Below are 22,292 nucleotides of genomic sequence, written 5' to 3' on the forward strand. Positions count from 1 at the left end.
AGAGGAAGGTAGAAGGGAGAGAGAGATAGAAACATCAATGGTCAGAGAGAATTAGTGATTGGCTGCCTCCTGCACCACTTTTTGGGGGTTGAACCACAACCTGGGTATTTACCCTTGACCAAACCCGCTAGGGCCATCTTTCTTTTTTAGTGAGGTAAGGATGTATATATAGGTAAGGTAGAAGTTCAAGAGCCACAAATAAAAAGTGACAGGGTTTCATATTTCAGAAAAAGTGGGCATTCTGAACATAGAATGGTAAGATTTTAGAAAAAGATTAGAGGGAAGAACTATTTTAAATTAGCTAAAGGAAGTAACTATGACTATATTTGAAGAAAAAAGAGATGACAGAAAAGGTGGTTTGGTAAATAGTTTTGAAGCAGATATGAAGATTGGCTAAATGAAAGGGCTAAATTTAAGTAGAGAGATATCTTTGGATGTAGGGGTAAGGACAATGTAAGGATACAGTGGTTTTAACAGTAGAGAATGGAATATATTGCTAATGTAGGGCTAAGGAAGGTAATGGACAGCTCTGGTGATATAAATGCTAAGTAAGGAGATAAAGAGTAAAAGTTTAAAAGGTGCTCTCAGCTTCCCAGTCAACTTGGACAATGCTACCATCTTTTATCCTCCAAACAAGAAAGTCAGATGGCTGGTGGGAAAATGACTAACAGTTTAGTCTTCCTTATGTTTAATTCAATTAAAAAAGGCCATAGGGTAATTAATATATTTTACATATTCTAAACCACACGGGATGGATCATCAGGCAAAGGTGTCTGCCTACAAAGATACTGTCATCAATACAATTAGGGCTAACTGAACCTGCAGTAGCATGGTATTACACCATTCATCAGGTAAGACCAAGAATTTTTTTTAATATATTTTATTGATTTTTTTACAGAGAGGAAAGGAGAGCGATAGAAAGTTAGAAACATCAATGAGAGAGAAACATCGATCAGTTGCCTCTTGCTACTGGGGATGTGCCCGCAACTAAGGTACATGCCCTTGACCGGAATCAAACCTGGGACCTTTCAGTCCATAGGCTGACGCTCTGTCCACTGAGCCAAACCGGTTAGGGCTAGACCAAGAATTTTGTTTTGTTCTTTTTAGGTAAATATCTTTCATCAACTCGCATCTCAGTATATTTATGTCATTTACTCTATTTAGAAAAAATCCTAACTATTTTACCACAAATAACAATGCCTAGTGTTGTTATAATATTCGCTATCAAACATGAATTACTTAATATATTATCTCATTAAGCCTGTGTTTGGAATTTCTAGAAAATATAGTTTAATTATATAACAATAATTTTTGTTACTGATTTTTTATTTTATTATGCCATTTGTCCCCACAATAATAAATTTTATCTCAAATTCAGCAACTACTAAAACATTGTAAATGCTTAAACATTTCCCAAGAGGCAAAATCCCAGGAATGTCCATAAACCTTTTTGCTAAAAATGACTCTCAGTTGGGGTTCTTTAAACTTATAAAATATTATACTGATGTTTAACAAAGATTGACCAAATTAATAATCTGAACTTTTAAATCTTAGAACATAGTTTCCTAACAACAAACTGAGTTGAGTTAGATATCAAAATCTAGTATCTTCTGAAAAAAGTTAACATTCTTACTCTAGGACTACTATATTAATAGGAATATTGAAAGAAATAACTGGCGATTGCACCTTTCTATTCACTAGATGGGATGCTACCCGATTCATGAGTCACTGAATACATCCAATTATCTTTTAAAAAGAAAGAACGAACCAGTGTAGAAGGAAGCAAAGTTCAAATTTTGTGATTAAAGCTAAAACAACACACAAAACATTTGCATGTATTAATTTTCTGATTTTTAAGTGTAAAATCCTTAATAGTTATTCTTAAAATATAACAATTTCCCTACAATTAAAATGTATACAGTGGTAATATTCCAAAGAGACTTAGATCTATTTGCTATATACCTCAAAAAGCAGAAGGAAATTTTTAAAATATATGGACAAATGTATATACAATGATTTAAATTACCTTTCTTCTTCTCGAACCCATACTGGAGTTTTAGGAATTTGTGCTTCAAAAAACTTAGATGCTTTATAACAAAAATTGCTGCAAAAACACTGAAAAAAATGTAAACTGGTTAGTTTTTTTTAATTGTGAAACACAGCATATGTACAGAAGAGAGTATAAAACATAAATATGTAGTTCAAAAAAAAAAAGAAAACCCATGAATCTACCACCCAAGGTAAGAAAAAAGGTAAGACCTTTAAAGGCCTCTATGTGCCCCTCTCTGATGGCACCACACTCCACATTCCCCAGAGGTAACCAGTTAAATTTTATTGCTCATTTCTTTGCTTTCTCTTAGTTGTGTTGCTTATACATAACCCTATCCTATATACTAAGTATACCGGTTAATAATGCGGATTTTTTCTAATAGCTGGAGTTACACATGTGTTGATATATATCCGATTTGATAGTATGCTATTGTGTTGTATTAACAAGCTTCAAAACTTCATATGTCAAATTTGCTGAAGATGTTAATATCATAGATATTTTTACACTTAAAAATGTTGAATTTTGTGCCCCCAAAAAAGAGTATTTGCGGGAAGTTTTAATTCATTACTTTATTTTGAAGAAAAGTGCTGCTGAATACTTTGGGAAGCTTATGGTGAACATGCTCCATCTCAAGATACTTGTGAACACTGACTTAAACGCTTTAAAAGTGATGATTTCGAGGTGAAAGACAAAGAACATCCAGGTTAACCGAAAAAGCTTGAAGACCAACAATTACAAGCAGAATTGAATAAGAATGCGTGTCAAACTCAAAAACAACTTGCAGAAAGATTAAACATTGCTCAGCAAACAATTTCCGATCATTTACAAGCAATGGGAAAGATTTTAAAGGAAGAAAAATGGGTGCCACATCAACTGAATGAAAGACAAATGGAAAACCAAAAAGTCATCAGTAAAATGTTGCTTCAACGGCACGAAAGAAAGTCTTTTTTTGTCTCAAATTGTGACTGGTGAAGAAAAGTGGATTTTGAGAATCCCAAATGCACAAAATCATGGGATGATCCAGGTCAACCATCAACATGGTCTGCAAGGCCAAATCTCTTGGGAAAGAAGACAATGCTCTGTGTTTGGTGGAATCAGGAAGGTGTGATGCATTATGAGCTTTTAAAACCAGATGAAACAGATAATACTGATAGCTACCAACAACAAATAATCAATTTGATCTTAAAACGACCAGAATGTTCCAGAAGGCATGGCAAAGTAATTTTGCTTCATGATGATGCACCATCACACACTTTAAAACCAGTTAGACTCGTTAAAAGATCTTGCCTGGGAAGTATTAACCCACCCGCTGTATTTACCAGACCTTGCTCCTTTAGATGGCACACACTTGTCCCTATCGATGGCACACACACTTTCTGAGCAGCACTTCAAAACGTACGAAGAAGTGGAAAATTGGGTCTCTGAATGGTTTGCCTCAGAACAAGAAAAAAGTTCTATTGGGACAGTATCCACAAATTACCTGAAAGATGAGGAAATGTGTAGCTAGTGATGGGCATTACTTTGAATAAAGCAGTTTTGATGTTTATCTTGAAATTATTGTGTTTTCTTTGATTATAAAATCCGCTATTATTAACTGGTATACCTAGTAATTAAAGGTTAATATGCAAATCGACTGAATGGAGGAATGATCAGTCGCTATGACGCACACTAACCACAGTGTTCAGACCTCCACGCAGGGGAGCAGGCCTAAGCCATCAGTCAGACATCCCCTGAGGGCTCCCGGACTGTGAGAGGGCACAGGCCAGGCTGAGGAACGCCCCGGACCCCTGCTCCTTGCTGAGTGCATGAATTTTGTGCACCAGGTCTCTATTTTGTGTGTGTGTGTGTGTGTGTGTATGTGTGTATATATGTGTGTATGTATATATGTACATATGTGTATATGTACTTATATACTATATACACATACATGCATACATATACATTTATATATATATACATATACATATATATGTTCTTATAAAATTTATCAGTTTTCCCTACTTTTAAACTTTGCCTAAATGGAATCATATTCTTATATATTCTTGTCATTTTTTAATGTGTTTTTATTGATTTCAGAGAGAGGAAGATTGAGATAGAAACATCAATAATGAGAGAGAAACATTGATCAGCTGCCTCCTGTACACCCCTACTTGGGATCAAGCCTGCAACCCGGGCATGTGCCCTGATCAAGAACCAAATCGTGATCATCTAGTTCATGGATCGATGTTCAACCACTTAGCCACATTGGCTGGACATATTCTTGCCATTTCTTATTCCATATTATGTTTTTTGAGATTCTTTCATGAAATTGTAGCTTATTCAGTTACACTATATGCAAGTACTCTACCCTTTATTGTTTATGGACAATTGAGTTGTTTCTAATGTTTTTGCTATCAGTACAGTGTTATATAAACTTTTTTTTAACAAATTTTACAATTAAAAATGTAGTAAAATATGCCAAATTTACCATCTTAATCATTTTTTAAGTTACTTAATGTCACTGAATCATTAGTTCAGTGACATTAACTTTCTCACTGTTGTACAATCATTGCCACCATCTACTACCTGAACTCTTCATCTTGCAAAACTGAAACTCTACACCGATTTCTGCCTCCTCTGACAACCACCATTCTACTCTCCCTCTATGAATTTAATTACTCTAGTTACCTCCTATAAGTAAAATCAGGTATTTGTCCTTTTGTGCTGAACTGTTTCATTTAGCATGTCTCTAAATTACATCCATGTTGTAGCATGTGTCAGAATTTCCTTTTTAACTTTTAAAGGGGGATAATATTCCATTTTATGCATATATTATAATTTCTTTATCCATCTAGGAACATTCATATACACAGCGTGTCCCAAAATATGTATATACACTTTATCAACTGATAACTCAATTTTGAAAATGAAGTGTATTTTAATAAAGACTGCTTTTATAATTATTCCAAGTGTATATGTATTTTTTGGAGGACACCCTATATACTTGTGCACATTAGGAAGAATTTCCTCAGATATACACCAAAGAATAGAAAGGCTTGGCCATAAGAGCATGAAAATTTGACTTTACCAGATAATGCCAAACAGTTTCTCAGAGGTTGTACCAATTTTTATTTTATCAGCAGAATACAGTTATTAATATTGTCAGATTTTTATAATTGGTGGCAAGCTCAATCAGCCAATCAATATGTCTTTTTCACATCCCTGGTGGTCAGTGCACACCATAGCGACTGGTCATTCCACCATTTGGTCAATTTGCATATTAGCCTTTTATTATATAGGATTTTCCCATATGTCTTTTTTTTTAAATATATATTTTATTGATTTTTTAGAGAGGAAGGGAGAGGGATAGAGAGCTAGAAACATCGATGAGAGAGAAACATCGACCAGCTGCCTCCTACACACCCCCTACTGGGAATGTGCCCACAAACAATGTACATGCCCTTGACCGGAAACAAACCTGGGACCTTTCAGTCTGCACACTGATGCTCTATCCACTGAGCCAAACCGGTTTCGGCTCTCCCATATGTCTTGCCAAAGGTTTGTCTTTTACACTTAGGTCCTTAATTAACCTAACATTGATCTTTGTGTGTATATTGAGATAAAGGTTGATTTTTATTTCTTACATAGGGTAACTAATTGTGCCAGTGCTATTTATTGATTCATCCTTTCTTCAGCAATCTTTAATATTGCTGTTGTCATGTATCACATGTTCAAAAAATATAAGCCTGTTTCTACTTCTCTATTCTGTTCCATGATTTACTTGCCTGAATTTATTCCAATAAGCACTTTTAACTTTTAAATGTTCAAAGATTAATTAAAGCATAAGCAAAGAGTTTTTTAAAACATCTTAAATGGAAATCTATAAATGAAACTTTTAATGTGACTATTTTCTAAAAGGCAAAATTTTTAAACAGTTGTATGTGTGTTTTTTGTTTTCTTTTCTTTTTTTGTTAATCCTCACCTGAGGATATTTTTCCATTGATTTTTTAGAGAGAGTGGAAGGGGAGAGAAACAGAGAGAAACATGGATGTGAAAAAGACATATTGATTGGCTGACTGAGCTTGCCACCAAGGTACGTATAAATATCCTTGACCAGAATCAAACCCGGGACCCTTCAGTCAGCAGGCTGACACTCTATCCACTGAGCCAAATTGGCTAGGGCTAAACAGTTGTTTTTAGAATCATTTAGTATAAGATTAAAAATTAAGTGCTAAATTGAAAATAAACTTTAAACTTACCTTTCTTTCAGTAATATCATAGACCTTATTGGTTTTGGTAGAAATTTTATATTTTTGTTTTGGTACCTAAAGAAAAAAAAGTATGGCTTACAGAAGAATTCAAGTAATAAATTTGAACTTATGTTACAAATTATCTATATAGCATGTCATTCATTTATAACTTCAGTTTCTTGTTCTTTCTACAAAGTAATTCATTAAAGATAAAAATTAAAAGTCTATATATTTTAAAATTACTTACAATTCCTAGCTTCTTGTGACATAAGGGATAACCACAGAGCTTGATAATAGAACGTTCATCCACAACATCACTGTAGTGAGCAGGTGTGATTAAATTCCCCTGTAATAAAACAAAAGGGGCATCCCCCAATCCCAGATTATTGAAAAAAGCTCATATCAGCTCTCTAGGCCCCATAAATCTCATCTGAAAATATTGAGATAACAACACTATCTATCTCATAGGTTTGATGTTAGAATTGGAGGAGAAATACAGAAAAAGAACTTAGAAGAGTGCTCAACATGTAGTAAGTACTCAAAAAACGTTAGCATTATTTAAAAAGAACAAAAACATCTTTGTAGATTATATAGTTCATAAAAAAAGTCTGAGGTAGAAGGAAAAGATGGCGTTATAGTGAGTACCAAAGCAAAATACTGATAGTATATTTTATTTTAAAAATTATTATTATTAAAAAAATAAAGCACATAAAATAACAAGATATAATTTTACCTATTTTTAAAGCATAATGTAAAAAAATAAAGTATAACAAAGGTCAAAGTGACTCCAAAACAAATTTTTGTGCAAAATCTTCCAGCTTCTGAAAAAACTGTACCAGAGAATGCTGAAGTGATAGTTATAAGCTAACAGCAAATGTTTTTCCATTGGTATCTTCCTCTTCAAATAATCTTACTTTTAGAGATTTTTGAAGATGTTTTTCTGTATTAGCAGAGACTGAACAACTTTTTATTGAGAGTACTATAAGGTACTTATTTCAAATGAAGCATTTCTAGTTTGTGTTTGTATTTAGAGTCATTATGGTACACAGATTTTGATGCAGTTACCTATATCAATTTAAATTTATCACATTTATATTCCTCTTATTTAGAAAAATCTATGAGCCACATTAAAAATTACATTTGCAATAGAAGCTCTGAGTTTTAATTTTCTATTTCTTTTTTATCTTAAGGATTATGAGGACATAATATAAATTTCCATTCACAAATTTAATGTAATAAAGCCATTAAAGAAAAAAAGCAAACAAAAATGCAGATTATAATTTTCTTGTTAAGTGTTAAATCATAAAGGATCTATATTTGAGGTTTTAAAAAATCCAAATTAATGGAATTACATTAACAAATATAATCAGTTACTAAAATAGGACAATATACAGAACATGGAAAATGACACTGGAATCATTAGTGCAAAAGATGAAAATAAAATGAGAATAGCAGAGTGGTTAAAACAATTACTACTAAGGGTTGAAATATTTATGTTATTCTTCATTAGTGCACTTAAAGTCATTATAAAAGAAATACATGTGATTATTTTTAATGCACGAATTATATAGCATGTTACCTGCATGTGGTGACTAAGAACAGATTTCAAGATTTCAATAATGCAAGTAAGTTTCACGTTGCACATATTTAAAGATTTTCTACTACAAAAATAATAATTTGTGAACACATACACACTCTATTAAGAATTCTTCTGTAATATTTTCTTCTAAAAGCTGTTCAACAATATGTAGAGCTTTTCTCTCAAACTCAATCTTCTTTCTCACAGTCTCTTCTAGTTCTGCTTTCCTAAAATTAAAAAAGAATTATTTAAAATGTAACTTATTGTATTTATAAGTTTTATATAGCCAATTTTCTGTTTTAAAATACACTAAGAACTTATTTGCTACTTAAATTTATATTTTTAACTAGAGGCCCGGTGCATGAAATTCATGCATGGGGGGGTGTACCTCAGCTCAGCCTGCACCCTCTCCAATCTGAGACACCTTGATCCCCCCAACTGGGATCAGGCCTAGATGGGCAGTCGGACATCCCTCTCACAATCCAGGACTGCTAGCTCCCAACAGCTCACCTGCCTGCCTTCCTAATTGTTCCTAACCGCTTATGCCTGCCAGCCTGATCGATGCCTAACTGCTCCCCTGCTGGCCCAATTGCCCCTAACTGCCCTTCCCTACTGGCCTGGTTTCCCCCAACTGCCCTCCTCTGCCAACCCTGTCACCTCTAACTGCCCTCCTATGCAGGCCTGATCACCCCCAAATACCCTACCTTGCAGGCCTGGTCCCTCCCAACTGCCCTCCCCTGTTGGCCATCTGGTTGTGGCCATCGTGTGTCCACATGGGAACAGCCATCTTTGACTACATGGGGGCGGCCATCTTGTGTGTTTGAGTGATGGCCAATTTGCATATTACTCTTTTATTAGATAGGACGCTGTTACTTTTGACTCAATACTTTTCAAAAAGGAAACAAGCTACTTGTTGTACTAGATACATAGGTCAGTCATAAAACAAGATTATTTGATTTCTAGAACCCAGAGTACAAAGAACTCCAGAGATTCCTACAGAAAAGGAAATGAGGTGAAATCTTTTTGCCAGTTACAAGTTTATACTCTATTACTTTTGTGGGTAACTAAAAACGAAGGCTTTTCCTTTGAAATCTTTATAAATAAGAAGAGATCAGAGAGGAAAAATATAATTTTGGTTCTTCTTACAAGTAAAACTTTATTTGTGTCAAGTCTCAAAGGTCAACAGATGGCCCAGTTTGACAAGAGAGAATCATATTTGCAAAGAAGTGTTTATTTACTTTTGTTGTAAGTTTTATTAAATGACTGTATTGATATAACTATGGGTTAAGGAAACAGAATTTTCCTAGAAAGGCTGGTCCTTGTCCTGGTACCAAAGGGGCTCTGTCAGCTTTTGCTTGCCCCACACATTATGAACATAAAGCATGGGTTATCAGATCAAACAATGGTCCCAGACAGTGGTTCTCAATCATAGCTCCATCTGATGAGATTTTTCAAAAATATACTATATCCAGGTCACACTGCAGGCTCATTAAATCAGAATCTCTGAGGGTGGGGTCTGGTTATTGGTGTTTTCTTAAACGTGCTCCAAATAATCATAGTGTGTGACTGGATTGAAAATCACTGTCACAAGACCAAAGATACCAACTATCTTGGTGATGCATTTGGCTCCTTTCTAGCACTGGTTTCCACTTGCCCCTTGAACCAACCTTTGCTGACCTCCTGAATCTTGACTTGGCTCTCATATCTGGACACGGAATGTACTCATCTTTTCTCCCTACCTTCAAAATGTTAGGTTCTAATTCCTTGCCTGGAACAATATGTTTTACAAAACAATTTGGAGAACTGGCACAAGATTGCTAACTAGAAACACATAGGACTTAAAGTAAGTATAAATTTGCAACTAACACCTGTTCTCCCATCATTTTATAAAGGCCATGTTTACATCAAAGAAGTATAAAAGTTGCAGATGCAGTTAAAAAGCAGTTCTTCATACTGATTATATTTATATTTAGCTTTATGAAAAACATTATTTTATTATTCTCATTTTGCTGCCTACCAATGAAAGTTATGTATGTCAGGTACTAAGATCAGTAAATAATCGGCATTAGGAATTGCTGACTTAAGCATCAACTATCTCAAAACCACAATAACTTTTATTAACTGATAGATACTTACAGCGGCTTCCCATGGAGAGCCAAGTCTCACAGCTGTCCTCTGTCAGAAATATTGACAGGGAGTGTGGTATACCGCAGTGGTTTTTTGTCTCAACATTCCTTTACACTCTTAAAATTAGAACTTTTGCTTATGTAAATTATATCTGCTGAAACTTACCATATTAAAAGTGAGACAATTTTAAAGCATTTGTTAATAATATACTTGTTACATGTTAATATAAATATTTAAATATTTTTATTTCAGAGAGGAAGGGAGAGGGAGAGAAAGATAAAAACATCAATGAAGGGGAGAATAATTGATTGGCTTCCTCCTGCACGCCCACACTGGGGATGGAACCTGCAACCATGTGCCTCGACCAGGAATCAAACTGTGACCTCCTGGTTCATAAGTTGGCACTCAACCACTGTGCCATGCTGGCCAGGCTATGTTAATATATTTTATATAATAAAACCATAATATACAAATTGACCAAATGGTAGACTAACGAATCACTATGACGTGCACTGACCACCAGGAGACACACGCTCAATGTAGGAGCTGCCCTCTGGTGGTCAGAGTGCTCCCACAGGGAGAGCATTGCTCATCCAGAAGCTGGGCTCATGGTTGGCGAGCACAGCAATGGCGGAGCCTCTCCCGCCTCTGCTGAAGGTGAGCAGCAAGGAGTGAGGGGTTCCGGACTATGACAGCCCGGGACTGTGAGAGGGCACAGGCCCAGCTGAGGGGACCCCCCCACCTCAGTGCATGAATTTCGTGCACCAGACCTCTAGTTTTTAAATAAAAAATTTAGTGTGAAAAGTGGAATTGTTTTATATTTTTGAAAACTTTATGGCTTAAAAGTATTCACAGATCGAATGTGGATCTGCAGCCTCTGTGGCAGCTGTTGATCAACCGTTGCGTCTCTCTTTCTCTCCAGGCTTTCCCAGCAGCCTCACCTCTGTTTCTCTCCAGGTCTTTGTGGGGGCTGCTGATCAGGACCAGAGATGCTGACTGGCATAGAAACTGACCAATCAGAACCAAATCTGGGTGAACCATGAGGAGCCAATGGCTGCCTAGGAGGCAGAGCTTTTGATGCTGACTGGCATAGAAACTGACCAATCAAAACCAAATTGGCCAGCAAGGGAGGGCAGTTGAGGGTAAGATCAGGCAGGCAGAGAGGTTAGGGGCAATCAGGCAGGCAGTGGAAGCCAGCAGGGGGTGAGATAAGGCCAGCAGGGGAGGGCAGTTGGGGGCGAGATCAGGCCAGCAAGGGAGGGCTGTTGGGGGGCCTAAACTGGCAGTTAGATATCCCCCAAGGGGTCCCCGATTGGAAAGGTTGTAGGCTGGGCTGAAGGAACAACCCCCTCCATGCATGAATTTCGTGCACTGGGGCCCTAGTAAATTTATAAAAGATCACTCCCCTCAACAACTATTTGGTTATCCCCATGGCTATTTCATTGTTTCATCGTCTTGAATGGTCTGTCAAAATACATTTCAGCTTGTTTATATTCTGCAAATTATAGTGCTCAAAATAAGACAATCTCCTTAGGTTTGTGATCAAATCAGTGTTAAAGACAGTTTCAATATCTTAAAACAAAGACAGTATAATCAAGCTACGCTAAGGGAAAATGCAGGTATCCCTCATTTTACGCTTTATTGCACTTGACAGATGTTGCATTTTCAAGACCTCCACTAGCAAAAAAAAAAAAAGATTATGACTTGCTTTATTGTGGTGGTCTGGAACTGAACCTGCATTATTCATGTACTGAGATATGCCTGTACTCATTAAAGCAAATCTCAAATCCATCCAATTTCTCCATCCTATATGATCTCCATTCTAGATGATCACCATCCTTAAAACTTTTAAAACTTAAATTTCATCACTTTATTGAAGTTTTCTAATTTGCACATAGAAAATCTAAATTGCTCACATAACCTACCAGGTACCGTATGAATGGAATCCTGCATTTCTAACCTTTTCCCTATGCTCCGTTCTTGCCTTGCTCAGAATGCTGCACACCACCCGGAACCTCTCTTCTTTCTTTATGTGACCAAACCTTTTCTTGTCACACACACGGCATCTCTGGCTGGAGGTCTCTCCCCTCACTACTCTGTCTGGTTAATGCCTACTTAGCCTTCAGGACTCAGATTATTTACTTTCTGAGAAACCCTCCCCTGAAAACCCACCACCCTCCCTGCCAACCTCCAGCTAAATTAGATTCTGGTTACGAGTTCCTACTACTTTATGGCGCTTATCATTATTCGTAATTATGTATTTCTTTGGGATAATTTAATCGGTATGTCTCTGATCCACTAGATAGAAGCTGTGTCTATTCTATTCAAAATTATATCCCCAGGACCTAATAGGTCTGGCATATCTTACACTAAGTAACTTGAAAAAAATTAGTAAATTAAGGTCAAAGCCAACATTTCATAAAATACCACAGATATGTATTTTTAAATTCATACCCACAGACTATTACTATTCTAGAAAACTTTTGTGACAAGAGATAAAGCCAAGAGACAGGACAGGAGAACTTTCTGCTGAAAATATGCACCTTTCATTAGAAGTCTAAAAGTGTCTGATTTTGGTTTTCTTAAAACATGGAGCAGGGGGTTGTAATCGTCTATGTGAGAATTTATAATGCTTCCCAGATCTTCCCCTTCTCATAATAATTTTCTTTTAAGGTAGCATCCATTACTGTTTTTAATAATGGTTCAACTAATAGGAGATAGTCAAGTGAATACAGTTATCCAAATATTAGTAGTTCTCATACCTTTTAGAAGCATCTTCTTGTTTCAAGGTACTCCTCTGTTTAGCACCTAAAATTAAAACAAAAACAAACAAGAAACAGTAGGTTTTGTTCTACCCAAATACATTAGATTACAGGACAGATTCCTGCCCAAATAAAGTGCCATTTTTTCCTCCTTTCCACATATTCCATTTCCAATCCTGTGCGTAAATCAAGTGAAATGGAAAGGGAATCCAATTCGAATTTAATTACTCCAGAACTGTTTCTGGTTAACATGCATCTCTTTCGGGGTTGAATTTTCTCTTGTAACATAGTTGCAGTTATGCACTCCTGAGAATCTGGGATATGGGTACTTTTAGGGGTACCCTTTCTCTGTCCCCCAAATAATTCACTCCCCTAAGAGGGGAGGAGGTTCGCTGATACCCCAGGGGAGCGGGGCCCCAAAGCAGCAGTGCGACTGGAAGGAGGACCTGGGCCCGGCTCCAGGGCGGCTGCCCAGCCTGGCGACCCCAGCTCTAGGCCCCCGGGCCTCCACCGCCCTTTCCTCAGAGCCCGGGGCACAGCCCAGAACGCCAGAGTAAGGAGCTGGGGGTCTTTCCCGGGAGGCGCGAGGCAGCGCTGGGCGCTCCCGGCCTTCTCCTGCCTTGGGAGCCTTTCGGGTGCTCCGCGCGCCTCAGTCCGGAACTCAGTAGGGGCAGGCTCTCGGGGTCCGACGTGGGGAGAGGCCCGCCTGGAGCCTACCTGCGGCCTTTCGCGAGCCGCGGTGGGCCCGGGCCTGGACGCCGGCGGGGGACTCAGCCATGGGGCGCGCCGTCAGAGGCTCGGGACGACCCTGGCGACTCTCTCCGAAGCCCCGCCCCCTGTCGTAGCGCGGGGCGGGGCGGGCCCAGGGGCGGGGCGGTGCTGGCCACTGGGCGGGGCCTGAGGCGGGGCGGGGGCTGGTCAGTGGGCTGGGACCGGGGGCGGAGCGGGGGCGGGCCAATGGGCAGAACGGGGGCGGGTAAATGGGCGGGCCCAGGGGCGGGGCCCAGGGCGGCTGCGCGGCCGGAGAAGGTGGAGGAAGACGTAGAAGCGTGAGGCCCGGCTGGTAAGTGGGCGCTGACGGTGGTCCTCGGCTGCCGGGGCCGCCGCAGACCTTGAGGCGCGGGGATGTGGCGCGACGGGCGGATTAGGCCCGGCGAAGTGGTGAGGCCGGAACGCCGAGGCTATGGACAATCGGGAGAAATGGCTTCCCTGGGATGTCGCCCGCACGCGCGCTGGGCTTTAGCCGCCCCGCTGCGGGGCCGGGGCCGGGCTTCCACGCCCGGGGAAGGATGGGCTGCGGGAATGGGACGGGGTTCCCCTGGGTTCACGGGCTGGGTTAGTCAGTTTGGGGACCGCGTCTCCTAAGGAAAATGCCCCGATCGCTTGGCGTGGGGGGCATCTGAACTTTCCCCACCGCTAGGTGAGTTGTATGGACTTCAGTTTTTGTCAAGTGGGGACATTACAATATAAAAAACTCCCTATTGATTAGGAGTGATCTCAAGCCCAACTTTTGGAAGTAGTTTCAGAAATGAAATACTTTGCATTTTTAATGCACTTTGTATAATCTATATTTGCGATCCTTTTGGTAGTGCTCCAGATTATTATTTTTTTGTTCCAGTTGTTTCTTTTAGAACTTACTCTCAGCAAAACCATGCTTTTAGAAAACCTAAAAGATGCATCAGGTTTAAAAAAAAAATTATTATCTTAGGCTAACGTATAACTAACTCTCAACAAAAGCATTTTAGCTCGGCCGAGACCGGTTTGACTCAGAGCGTTGGCCTGCGGACTGAAAGGTCCCAGGTTCGATTCTGGTCAAAGGGCATGTACCTTGGTTGCGGGCACATCCCCTGTAGGGGGTGTGCAAGAGGCAGCTGATTGGTGACTCTCTCTCATCGATGTTTCTAACTCTCTTTCCCTCTCTTCCTCTCTGTAAAAAAATCAATAAAAAATTTTTAAAAAAAGCATTTTAGCTTGAAAACTTTTTCCTTCATTGTACTTACTAATAATTTATCAGAATGAAATATAACATTAATACTTCAATGTAATATCTGTGGTAGTTAACAGTGTGCTTTCTATTGATAGATTTTAGCATCAGAACTAGGAAAAATAACAAGGAATGGCTGTGGAAGAACTTCAATCCATAATAAAGAGATGTGTAAGTAATTTCTTCTTTTTTCTTGTTGTAAAGTTAATTGCCTTCCAAAATACTATGGGAAGGACACAGGTTATTTTTAATTACACTTCCTGTCATTCATATTGTTTATCTTCTTTAATCCTTGCTTATTTTGACCTATGGAAAAGCATGAGGACAAAAAGGCAGATTGGATTATTTGTCCACATGACATACTCCTCTAAATAACCTTTAAAATATTTAATACTGGTCCTTACAGATTTTTTTGACATAGAGGATTTCAACATCATTCGTTAAAGTGTTTATTAGGCCGAAACCGGTTTGGCTCAGTGGATAGAGCATCAGTCTGCGGACTGAAAGGACTCGGGTTTGATTCCCGTCAAGGTCATGTACATTGGTTGCGGGCACATCCCCGGTAGGGGGTGTGCAGGAGGCAGCTAGTCGATGTTTCCCTCTCATCGACGTTTCTGTGGAAAATCAATAAAATATATTTTATAAATAAATAAATAAATAAATAAAGTGTTTATTAGGCTAATAAGAATTTTCATATATATGTTTATGTGCAACTTACCTAGAATTTTCAGAGATAAAATAAATCAAGTAGTTATTGCATTTTTATTTGCCTAAACACGTTTGGTTTTGTTTATTTTGTTTTTGCCAGCAAATCTTAGAAGAGCAAGACTTCAAGGAAGAAGATTTTGGCCTATTTCAGTTAGCAGGCCAAAGATGCATAGATGAAGGGCACATAGACCAGCTATTAGAAGTTATTCAAAATGAAAAGAATAAGGTAAGTATGATCTTTGTGTGTAGTTTTCAGTCTTTTACTAGGAAGGGAATAGTCACATGATATTATTATTCATCCATTCATTTATTCATCAAACATTTAAAAATCAACTTAAGGCCGAAACCGGTTTGGCTCAGTGGATAGAGCGTCAGCCTGTGGACTGAAGGGTCCCAGGTTTGATTCCGGTCAGGGGCATGTGCCTTGGTTGCGGGCATATCCCCAATGGGGGTGAGCAAGAGGCAGCTGATTGGTGTTTTTTTCTCATCGATGTTTCTGACTATACCTCTCTCTTCCTCTCTATAAAAAATCAATAAAAAGTGAAAAAATCAACTTAAGCCCAGCTGGCATGGTTCACTGCTTAAGCATCGACCTATGAACCAGGAGGTCATGGCTTGATTCCCAGTCAGGGCCCATGCGCGGGTCCAGGTACTTGCCTGGGTTGTGGGCTCAGTCCCCAGTGAGGGGCTTGCAGGAGGCAGCTGACCAATGATTCTCTCTTATCATTGATGTTTCTATCTCTCTCTCCATCTCCATTTCCCTCTGAAGTGCTATAGTTAAAGTAAAAGTACTTTAGAAGAGCAGGGATTAATCCTGGTTAAGCACCAAAAGTGGCATTTGGATCATTAATTTACTTTGAGAAATATAAATATCAGGAAGGCTAGAAATTCATTTTTGGTGATTAGCACATTCTTTTCCTTTAGCCAGTTATACATAGAAAACCAAATACCAAGTAATTTAGTTTTGACATGAGGAGAGTTGGAGCGTAGGATAACCTAACTGACCAATATCATCCAGCTACAGTTATCTGAGAAGTCCTTTCCCACAATGGAAAAGTATCTTTTTGGGATCAGAAGCAACTTTTTTTCAGACAGTTTTGGCAACACTGCCAAATATTGTGTCTTTGGACTTCTCTTACACAAGGGAAGACTCTTCTTTCCAGGAACACACTTTTTTTTTTTTTTTTTTTTTTATAGTGCTTTTATTTATTATATACAGAAGTTTTCTTTGTTGCCATCACAATCTAGTCATGCTGACCTGTGATTATATCCAGGGCACCTTAATTGTGTTTAGGAAAAAAAATTAGGACATTTTATTTAAAACATTTGTTTGTTTTTTAAATATATTTTTATTGATTTCAGAAAGGAAGGGAAAGGGAGAGAGAGATAGAAACATCAATAATGAGAATCACTGATTGGCTGCCTCCTGCATGCCCCCCACTGGGGATCAAATCCAGGAACCTTCAGTCCACAGGCAGAGGTCCTATCCACTGAGCCAAACCAGCTAGGTTTGGTACTTTATGTGTTTACAGTTCCTTTATAGCCCAAAATAAAGTAAATGTAATGTTTTCTTTAACTCCTCGAGGATAACCTTTGAGAGTACCTTTTAGCTAATAATAATAAAATTAATAATAGCTAATTTTTATTGTTTACTATGTGCCCAATGCTGTCTTAAGTGCTTTACATCTGTTAACTCATTTAGCCTCTCCAGAATCCCATAATATACTACTATTAAATTCATCTAATCTAATACTAGAGGAATATGCAAATTTGTCCATTACAGTGTCATGCCACAGCTGAATCAGCAGACTGTGTCCCCGCCCTCTGCTCAGGCTGCTGCAAGGCCTGGGGTAGAATAGGATACAATAGGAGGGGATAAGAAAGGAGAGGGAGAGGAGGCAGGCCTGCATGCCGACAGGCCGAGAGGAGAAACGGAAAAACAGAAAGGGAACAAGAAAAAGACTCAGGAATGGAAAAGGGGAGGAAACCGCATGCAGAAGGTGGTGACTGCGGGGTTGGGGGGGTAGGGGGGAGGATGAAAGGGGGAGGGCAGAGCAGGTGCACCCTGCGGGGCAAGGCGCAGGTGGCGCTGAGTGCGGAGGCCCACCCAGACGTGAGGAGGCACCCATGGATCCGGGTATACAGAGTGGAGGATGCTCCAAGGCCTTCGCCACAGCAACGCCCGGGCTGCGTGGGAGGGAGAAGGACAGGGCGGGGAGGCCAGGGAAGGGGGTGGTGTCGAACCCCTGGTCAGGACTGAGCCCTGGGATGGGGGTTAACACCCCCCACCCCCACCCCTGCCGAATGGAAGCTTTAAGAAGGGAAGGAGGGAAGGACTTTATAACGGAGTCAGCAGAGCAGAGTTAAAGAAGGAAAGAGGCTGTGTGAGTGAACTGTAGGAGCTATAATGAAAACCAAGTATAGTTGTGAACTGGGGACAGATTTTAGAAGTAGGAGTCAGAAAAGAAAAAAGATAAATGATAGTGAATAACTAGGGAGGTAGATCAATATTAAAGAAGTAAGTAGAGAAAGAGGGAGGAAGAAAATAAAGGAGAGCTGATAGAGCTTAAAAGGAGAATGGGAAGAAGGAGGAAATGGGGGAGGGAGCAAAGCAGGGAGGAAGTAAAGAAAAAAATTAAGGTGGGAAGGAAGGAAAAGGGGAGGGAAAGAAAGGGTAAAGATAAAGAAGGGGGAAAAAAAGAATGTGGGGAGGGAGAGAAGGTAGGAGAAAGATGGGAAGAAGAATGATGGAACAGAAATATGATATAAGAAGGAGCCGAAGCCGGTTTGGCTCAGTGGTAGAGCGGTGGTCTGCGGACTGAAAGGTCCCGGGTTTGATTCTGGTCAAGGGCATGTACCTTGGTTGCGGGCACATCCCTGGTGGGGGGTGTGCAGGAGGCAGCTGATTGATGTTTCTCTCATCAATGTTTCTAGCTCTCTATCTCTCTCCCTTCCTTTCTGTATAAAAATCAATAAAATATATTTTAAAAAATATAAAAATAAAACTTTAAAAAAGTGAGATGGGCTTATTTAATAAGTTAATGATGGAATAAATATTTAGTAATTTTTAAAAATTTTACTGCATAACAAATTCCTGATTAGTAAGGACCTAAATATTAAAATTCAAGCTTTACACACACACACACAAAAAACACACACCCAGAATAGAACAGAACAGAATATCAAATCTTTGATGGGGGATACTTTGTTACTCTTAAAAAGTACAGACATTTTCACCTGTATTTATGGAATAAATATTTTGTAATAAGCCCTACTCTAGATGCTGGGAATAGAAATAGAACAAGGCTCAGTGACCCTGTGAATCTTAAATGCTAAGGAAGACAAAATATGTATAAGATAAATAAATTATATAGTATGTTAGAAAGTGATAAACACCATAGAGCAGTGTTTCCCAAAGTGTGGTACGCGTACCCCCTGGGGTACGGGAAGAGTTTGGTGGGGGTACGCGTTGCACCGGAGTTTGGTGGGGATATGCACTGCACCGTGCTTAACTGCGCCTAATTCTACGTTCTCGTGAGTACAAGAGGTACTCAGCATTACGAAAATTATAGAAGGGGTATACATATGTCAAAAGTTTGGGAAACTGCATAGAGAAAAATAAAGCATGGTTAAGGGGTTGCATAGAGATTTGAAGGAAGCAGGCGTATAAGCTATGGGACTATCTGGGAGAAGAGAGCCAGGTAGAACTAACTAGTAGGAAAAGAATATTCAGAGAGATCAACTGGGCTGTCTTTCCCATTAAGTAAAAAGCATGATTACTATTAGCTTTTAAAATATTTAAGTCTTGCCCTAACCGGTTTGGCTCAGTGGACTCAAGGGTCCCAGGTTCGATTCCGGTCCAGGGCATGTACCTTGGTTGTGGGCACATCCCCAGTAGGGAGTGTGCAATGTTCTCTCATCAACGTTTCTAACTCTATCCCTCTCCCTTCCTCTCTAAAAAATCAGTAAAATATATTTTAAAAAATAAAATAAAATATTTAAGTCTTCATTTTATACCATAGTTCCAACATATCCTCATTAAATAAAAAGAAAGGTGAAATAACCTTTTTTTAAAACTTAAATGAATGTTTATAGATCAAAGGGAATTTCATTTTAAACCTAAAAGAAGAAAAGGGACCACCACCAACAAAAATCAATGTATTTTGCTATTTAAAAATGACCAAAGCACCAAAATATTATTTGTCATAAATAGATCTAAATGAATATTAACATCTAGGAAACTCATGCAGATTGAAAAAAGGTTTTTTTTTTGTCTTTTTTTTTTTAATTGATTTTAGAGAGGGAGGAAAAAAGAGAGAGAGAAAAAACATTGATGTGAGAGAGATACATTGATTGGCTGCCTCCTGTGCCCCTGCCGAGGATTAAGCATACAACCTAAATATGTGTCCAGACTGGGAATCGAACCCATGAGCTTCCTGTGCACTGGATGATGCTCCAACCTATCCAGCCACACTGGCCAGGGAGATAAGACAGTTCTGTTTGTTTGTTCTTTTAACTAAAATGTGCATTTAATAAATGAGCAAAGATGGAAACAGAAAATTTCCTCTCGTGAACTGTGTGTTCATGTACACTAACATTTTGTCACTCGTTCTCTAGGATATGCTAAGTCTTAGACCTTCACACATTCCTTTGCAGAGCCTTTAATGTATTTCCCACCTACTTAGACTTCTCTGTTTCTCTAAGAAGCCTTAGCTTAGCCATTGCATCTTCTGGGAAACCTCTCTTGCCTTCCCCAGATGGAAGTGACTATTCTCCTGCTATACCTTATACTCTACTGATATTACCTTATCAGGTTAGGGTGACAGAGGGGTATTGGACCTATTTGTCTATTTGTCCTCTTTCTAGATACTTTTTTTTTTTTTTACAAATAAACTAGAATGTAAACTGAGGAAAGATTTTAACAGATGTGTTCCTTGCTTTATTTCTAGCACGTAGAATATTCTAGGGACTTGACATAGTCCATGTTTGATACATATTGATGAGTTGAAGTACTATGCAGGTCAGAGAAGTGGAATATATTCGTGATAGTTTTGAAAATCACTGATTTTTATAATGAATGTGAACCACTAATTATGAAGATAAACTTTTACTTGTGTGGTAAGCATTCTGAAATATCTTTGAGAATGGAAGCACTATGTATATAGGAGAGAAAATTAATGAAATGGCACCCTCTCCTTTTGCAAGTTACATGATTAATAATATATTTAGAGTCCAGGGAACTTTAAGAGGTATGTGATCATTGGCTAGATTTCTTTATGGTAAGAGAGTAAAATCCTCCATGAAAGTTAAGTACTTGCTCATATTAAGCTAATGAATTCTCTTGTAAATAGAGGACTTATTTTTTTTAAATTCTTTATTTTTTTATTATTATTTTTTTAATAAGTTTTTATTGTTCATATTATTAAAAATGTTCCTCCCCACCCCCCCCCCCATTGCTCTCCTCCACCAGGTTCCCACCCCACCCTCTGCCCTTTCCCCTCTCCCCATTGTCCTCATCCATAGGTGCACAGTTTATGTTCATTCTCTTCCCACGCCCCCCTCTCCTCTTTTCCCCAAGAATCGTCAGTTCACTCCCCTTCCATACCTCTGATTCTATTATATTCAACAGTTAATATTGTTCATCAGATTTTTTTAATTTCCTTGGTTTTTAGATTCACTTGTTGATAGTTACGTATTTGTTGTTCATAATTTTTATCTTTGTTTACTTTGTCTTCTGAAAGAACCCCCTTCAGCAGTTCATATAATTCTGGTTTGGCGGTGATGAACTCCTTTAGCTTTTTTTTATTAGTGAAGCTCTTTATCTGGCCTTCGATTCTGAGTGATAGCTTTGCTGGGTAGATTATTTTTGGCTGTAGGTTCTTGCTATTCATCACCTTGAATATTTCTTGCCATTCCCTTCTGGCCTGCATGGTTTCTGTTGAGAAGTCAGCTGACAATTGTATAGGTGCTCCTTTATAGGTTACTACCTTCTTTGCTCTTGCTTCTTTTAATATTCTCTCTTTGTCTTTTGCTCTTGGAATTTTAATAATGATGTGTCTTGGTGTGGTCCTCTTTGGATTCCTTTTGTTTGGAGTTCTGTGCGCTTCCTGGACTTGTAAGTCTAATTCTTTCACCAGGTGGGGGAAGTTTTCTGTCACTATTTCTTTCAGTATGTTTTCGATATCTTGCTCTCTCTCATCTTCTGGGACCCCCATAATTCTGATGTTGGTTCGCTTGAAGTTGTCCCAGAGGTTTCTTACATTATCTTCAATTTTCTGGATTCTCTTGCCTTCTAGCTTCTGTGGAGGAGTGTCTTCTGGCTCTTTATGTTCCAAATCTTTGACTTGATTCTTGCGATCTTCCTTCTGTTTTTAAGACTCTGTAAAATATTTTTTATTTCAGACAATGTATTCTTTATTTCTTGTTGATCCCTTATCATTTCTTGTTGACTCCTTATTACCGTATTTTTCGGACCATAAGACGCACTTTTTTCCCCCCAGAAGTGGGGGGAAAAAGTCCCTGCATCTTATGGTCCAAATATAGCCTACACATATACTTTAAAAAAAAAGTTTTTTTACTTGCCCGGCTCTGTGTGGTCTCTGTGTGCTTGCCCGGCTCTAAAATGGTTCTAAAGGCTGCTGTTTACTTTACAGGGTTGATTACATGTGTTTATGACTGTGATGTTGGGTTTTAATGCACATAAAATATTTTAGGACACTATTTGTTTCAGAATCTTTTTTTCTTCATTTCCCTTCTCTAAAAACTGGTGCGTCTTATGGTCCGGTGCGTCTTATGGTCCGAAAAATACGGTAATTGTAGTTGATCTCTTTTCATATCCTCATAGGCCTTATCC

General features: G+C 38.7%; 2 protein-coding genes across 23 annotated transcripts in view; one reads left to right on the plus strand and one right to left on the minus strand.

The window, feature by feature from the left end:
* Positions 1-13,578, minus strand: part of RPAP2 (RNA polymerase II associated protein 2) — a 96,923-nt gene extending 83,345 nt beyond the window's left edge. For 11 of the 15 annotated variants that reach the window (XR_004989058.2, XR_004989060.2, XR_006742160.1 and 8 more), the window contains exons 1-6: positions 13,465-13,578; positions 12,748-12,793; positions 7,971-8,085; positions 6,527-6,625; positions 6,289-6,354; positions 2,027-2,115 (exon numbers count right to left, since the gene is read on the minus strand). Coding sequence is in view for 12 of the 15 variants with exons in the window: in XM_036444296.2 (XP_036300189.1) it covers positions 2,027-2,115; positions 6,289-6,354; positions 6,527-6,625; positions 7,971-8,085; positions 12,748-12,793; positions 13,465-13,525 (476 nt within the window). In the remaining 3 variants the exon portion in view is untranslated. The remainder of the gene's footprint in view (positions 1-2,026; positions 2,116-6,288; positions 6,355-6,526; positions 6,626-7,970; positions 8,086-12,747; positions 12,794-13,464) is intronic. The other 4 variants (XM_045584345.1, XM_045584344.1, XM_036444298.2 and 1 more) reach the window with 2 other exon arrangements.
* A 175-nt stretch (positions 13,579-13,753) lies between these two features.
* Positions 13,754-22,292, plus strand: part of GLMN (glomulin, FKBP associated protein) — a 46,842-nt gene continuing 38,303 nt past the window's right edge. The window contains exons 1-3 of one of the 8 annotated variants that reach the window (XR_006742161.1): positions 13,754-13,810; positions 14,830-14,902; positions 15,540-15,665. Coding sequence is in view for 7 of the 8 variants with exons in the window: in XM_045584351.1 (XP_045440307.1) it covers positions 14,864-14,902; positions 15,540-15,665 (165 nt within the window). In the remaining variant the exon portion in view is untranslated. Of the gene's footprint in view, positions 13,815-14,804; positions 14,903-15,539; positions 15,666-22,292 lie in introns of all 8 variants that reach the window. The other 7 variants (XM_045584351.1, XM_045584348.1, XM_045584350.1 and 4 more) reach the window with 7 other exon arrangements.

Source organism: Pipistrellus kuhlii, unplaced genomic scaffold, assembly GCF_014108245.1.
Source record: "Pipistrellus kuhlii isolate mPipKuh1 unplaced genomic scaffold, mPipKuh1.p scaffold_m20_p_2, whole genome shotgun sequence".
Lineage (NCBI taxonomy): Eukaryota > Metazoa > Chordata > Mammalia > Chiroptera > Vespertilionidae > Pipistrellus > Pipistrellus kuhlii.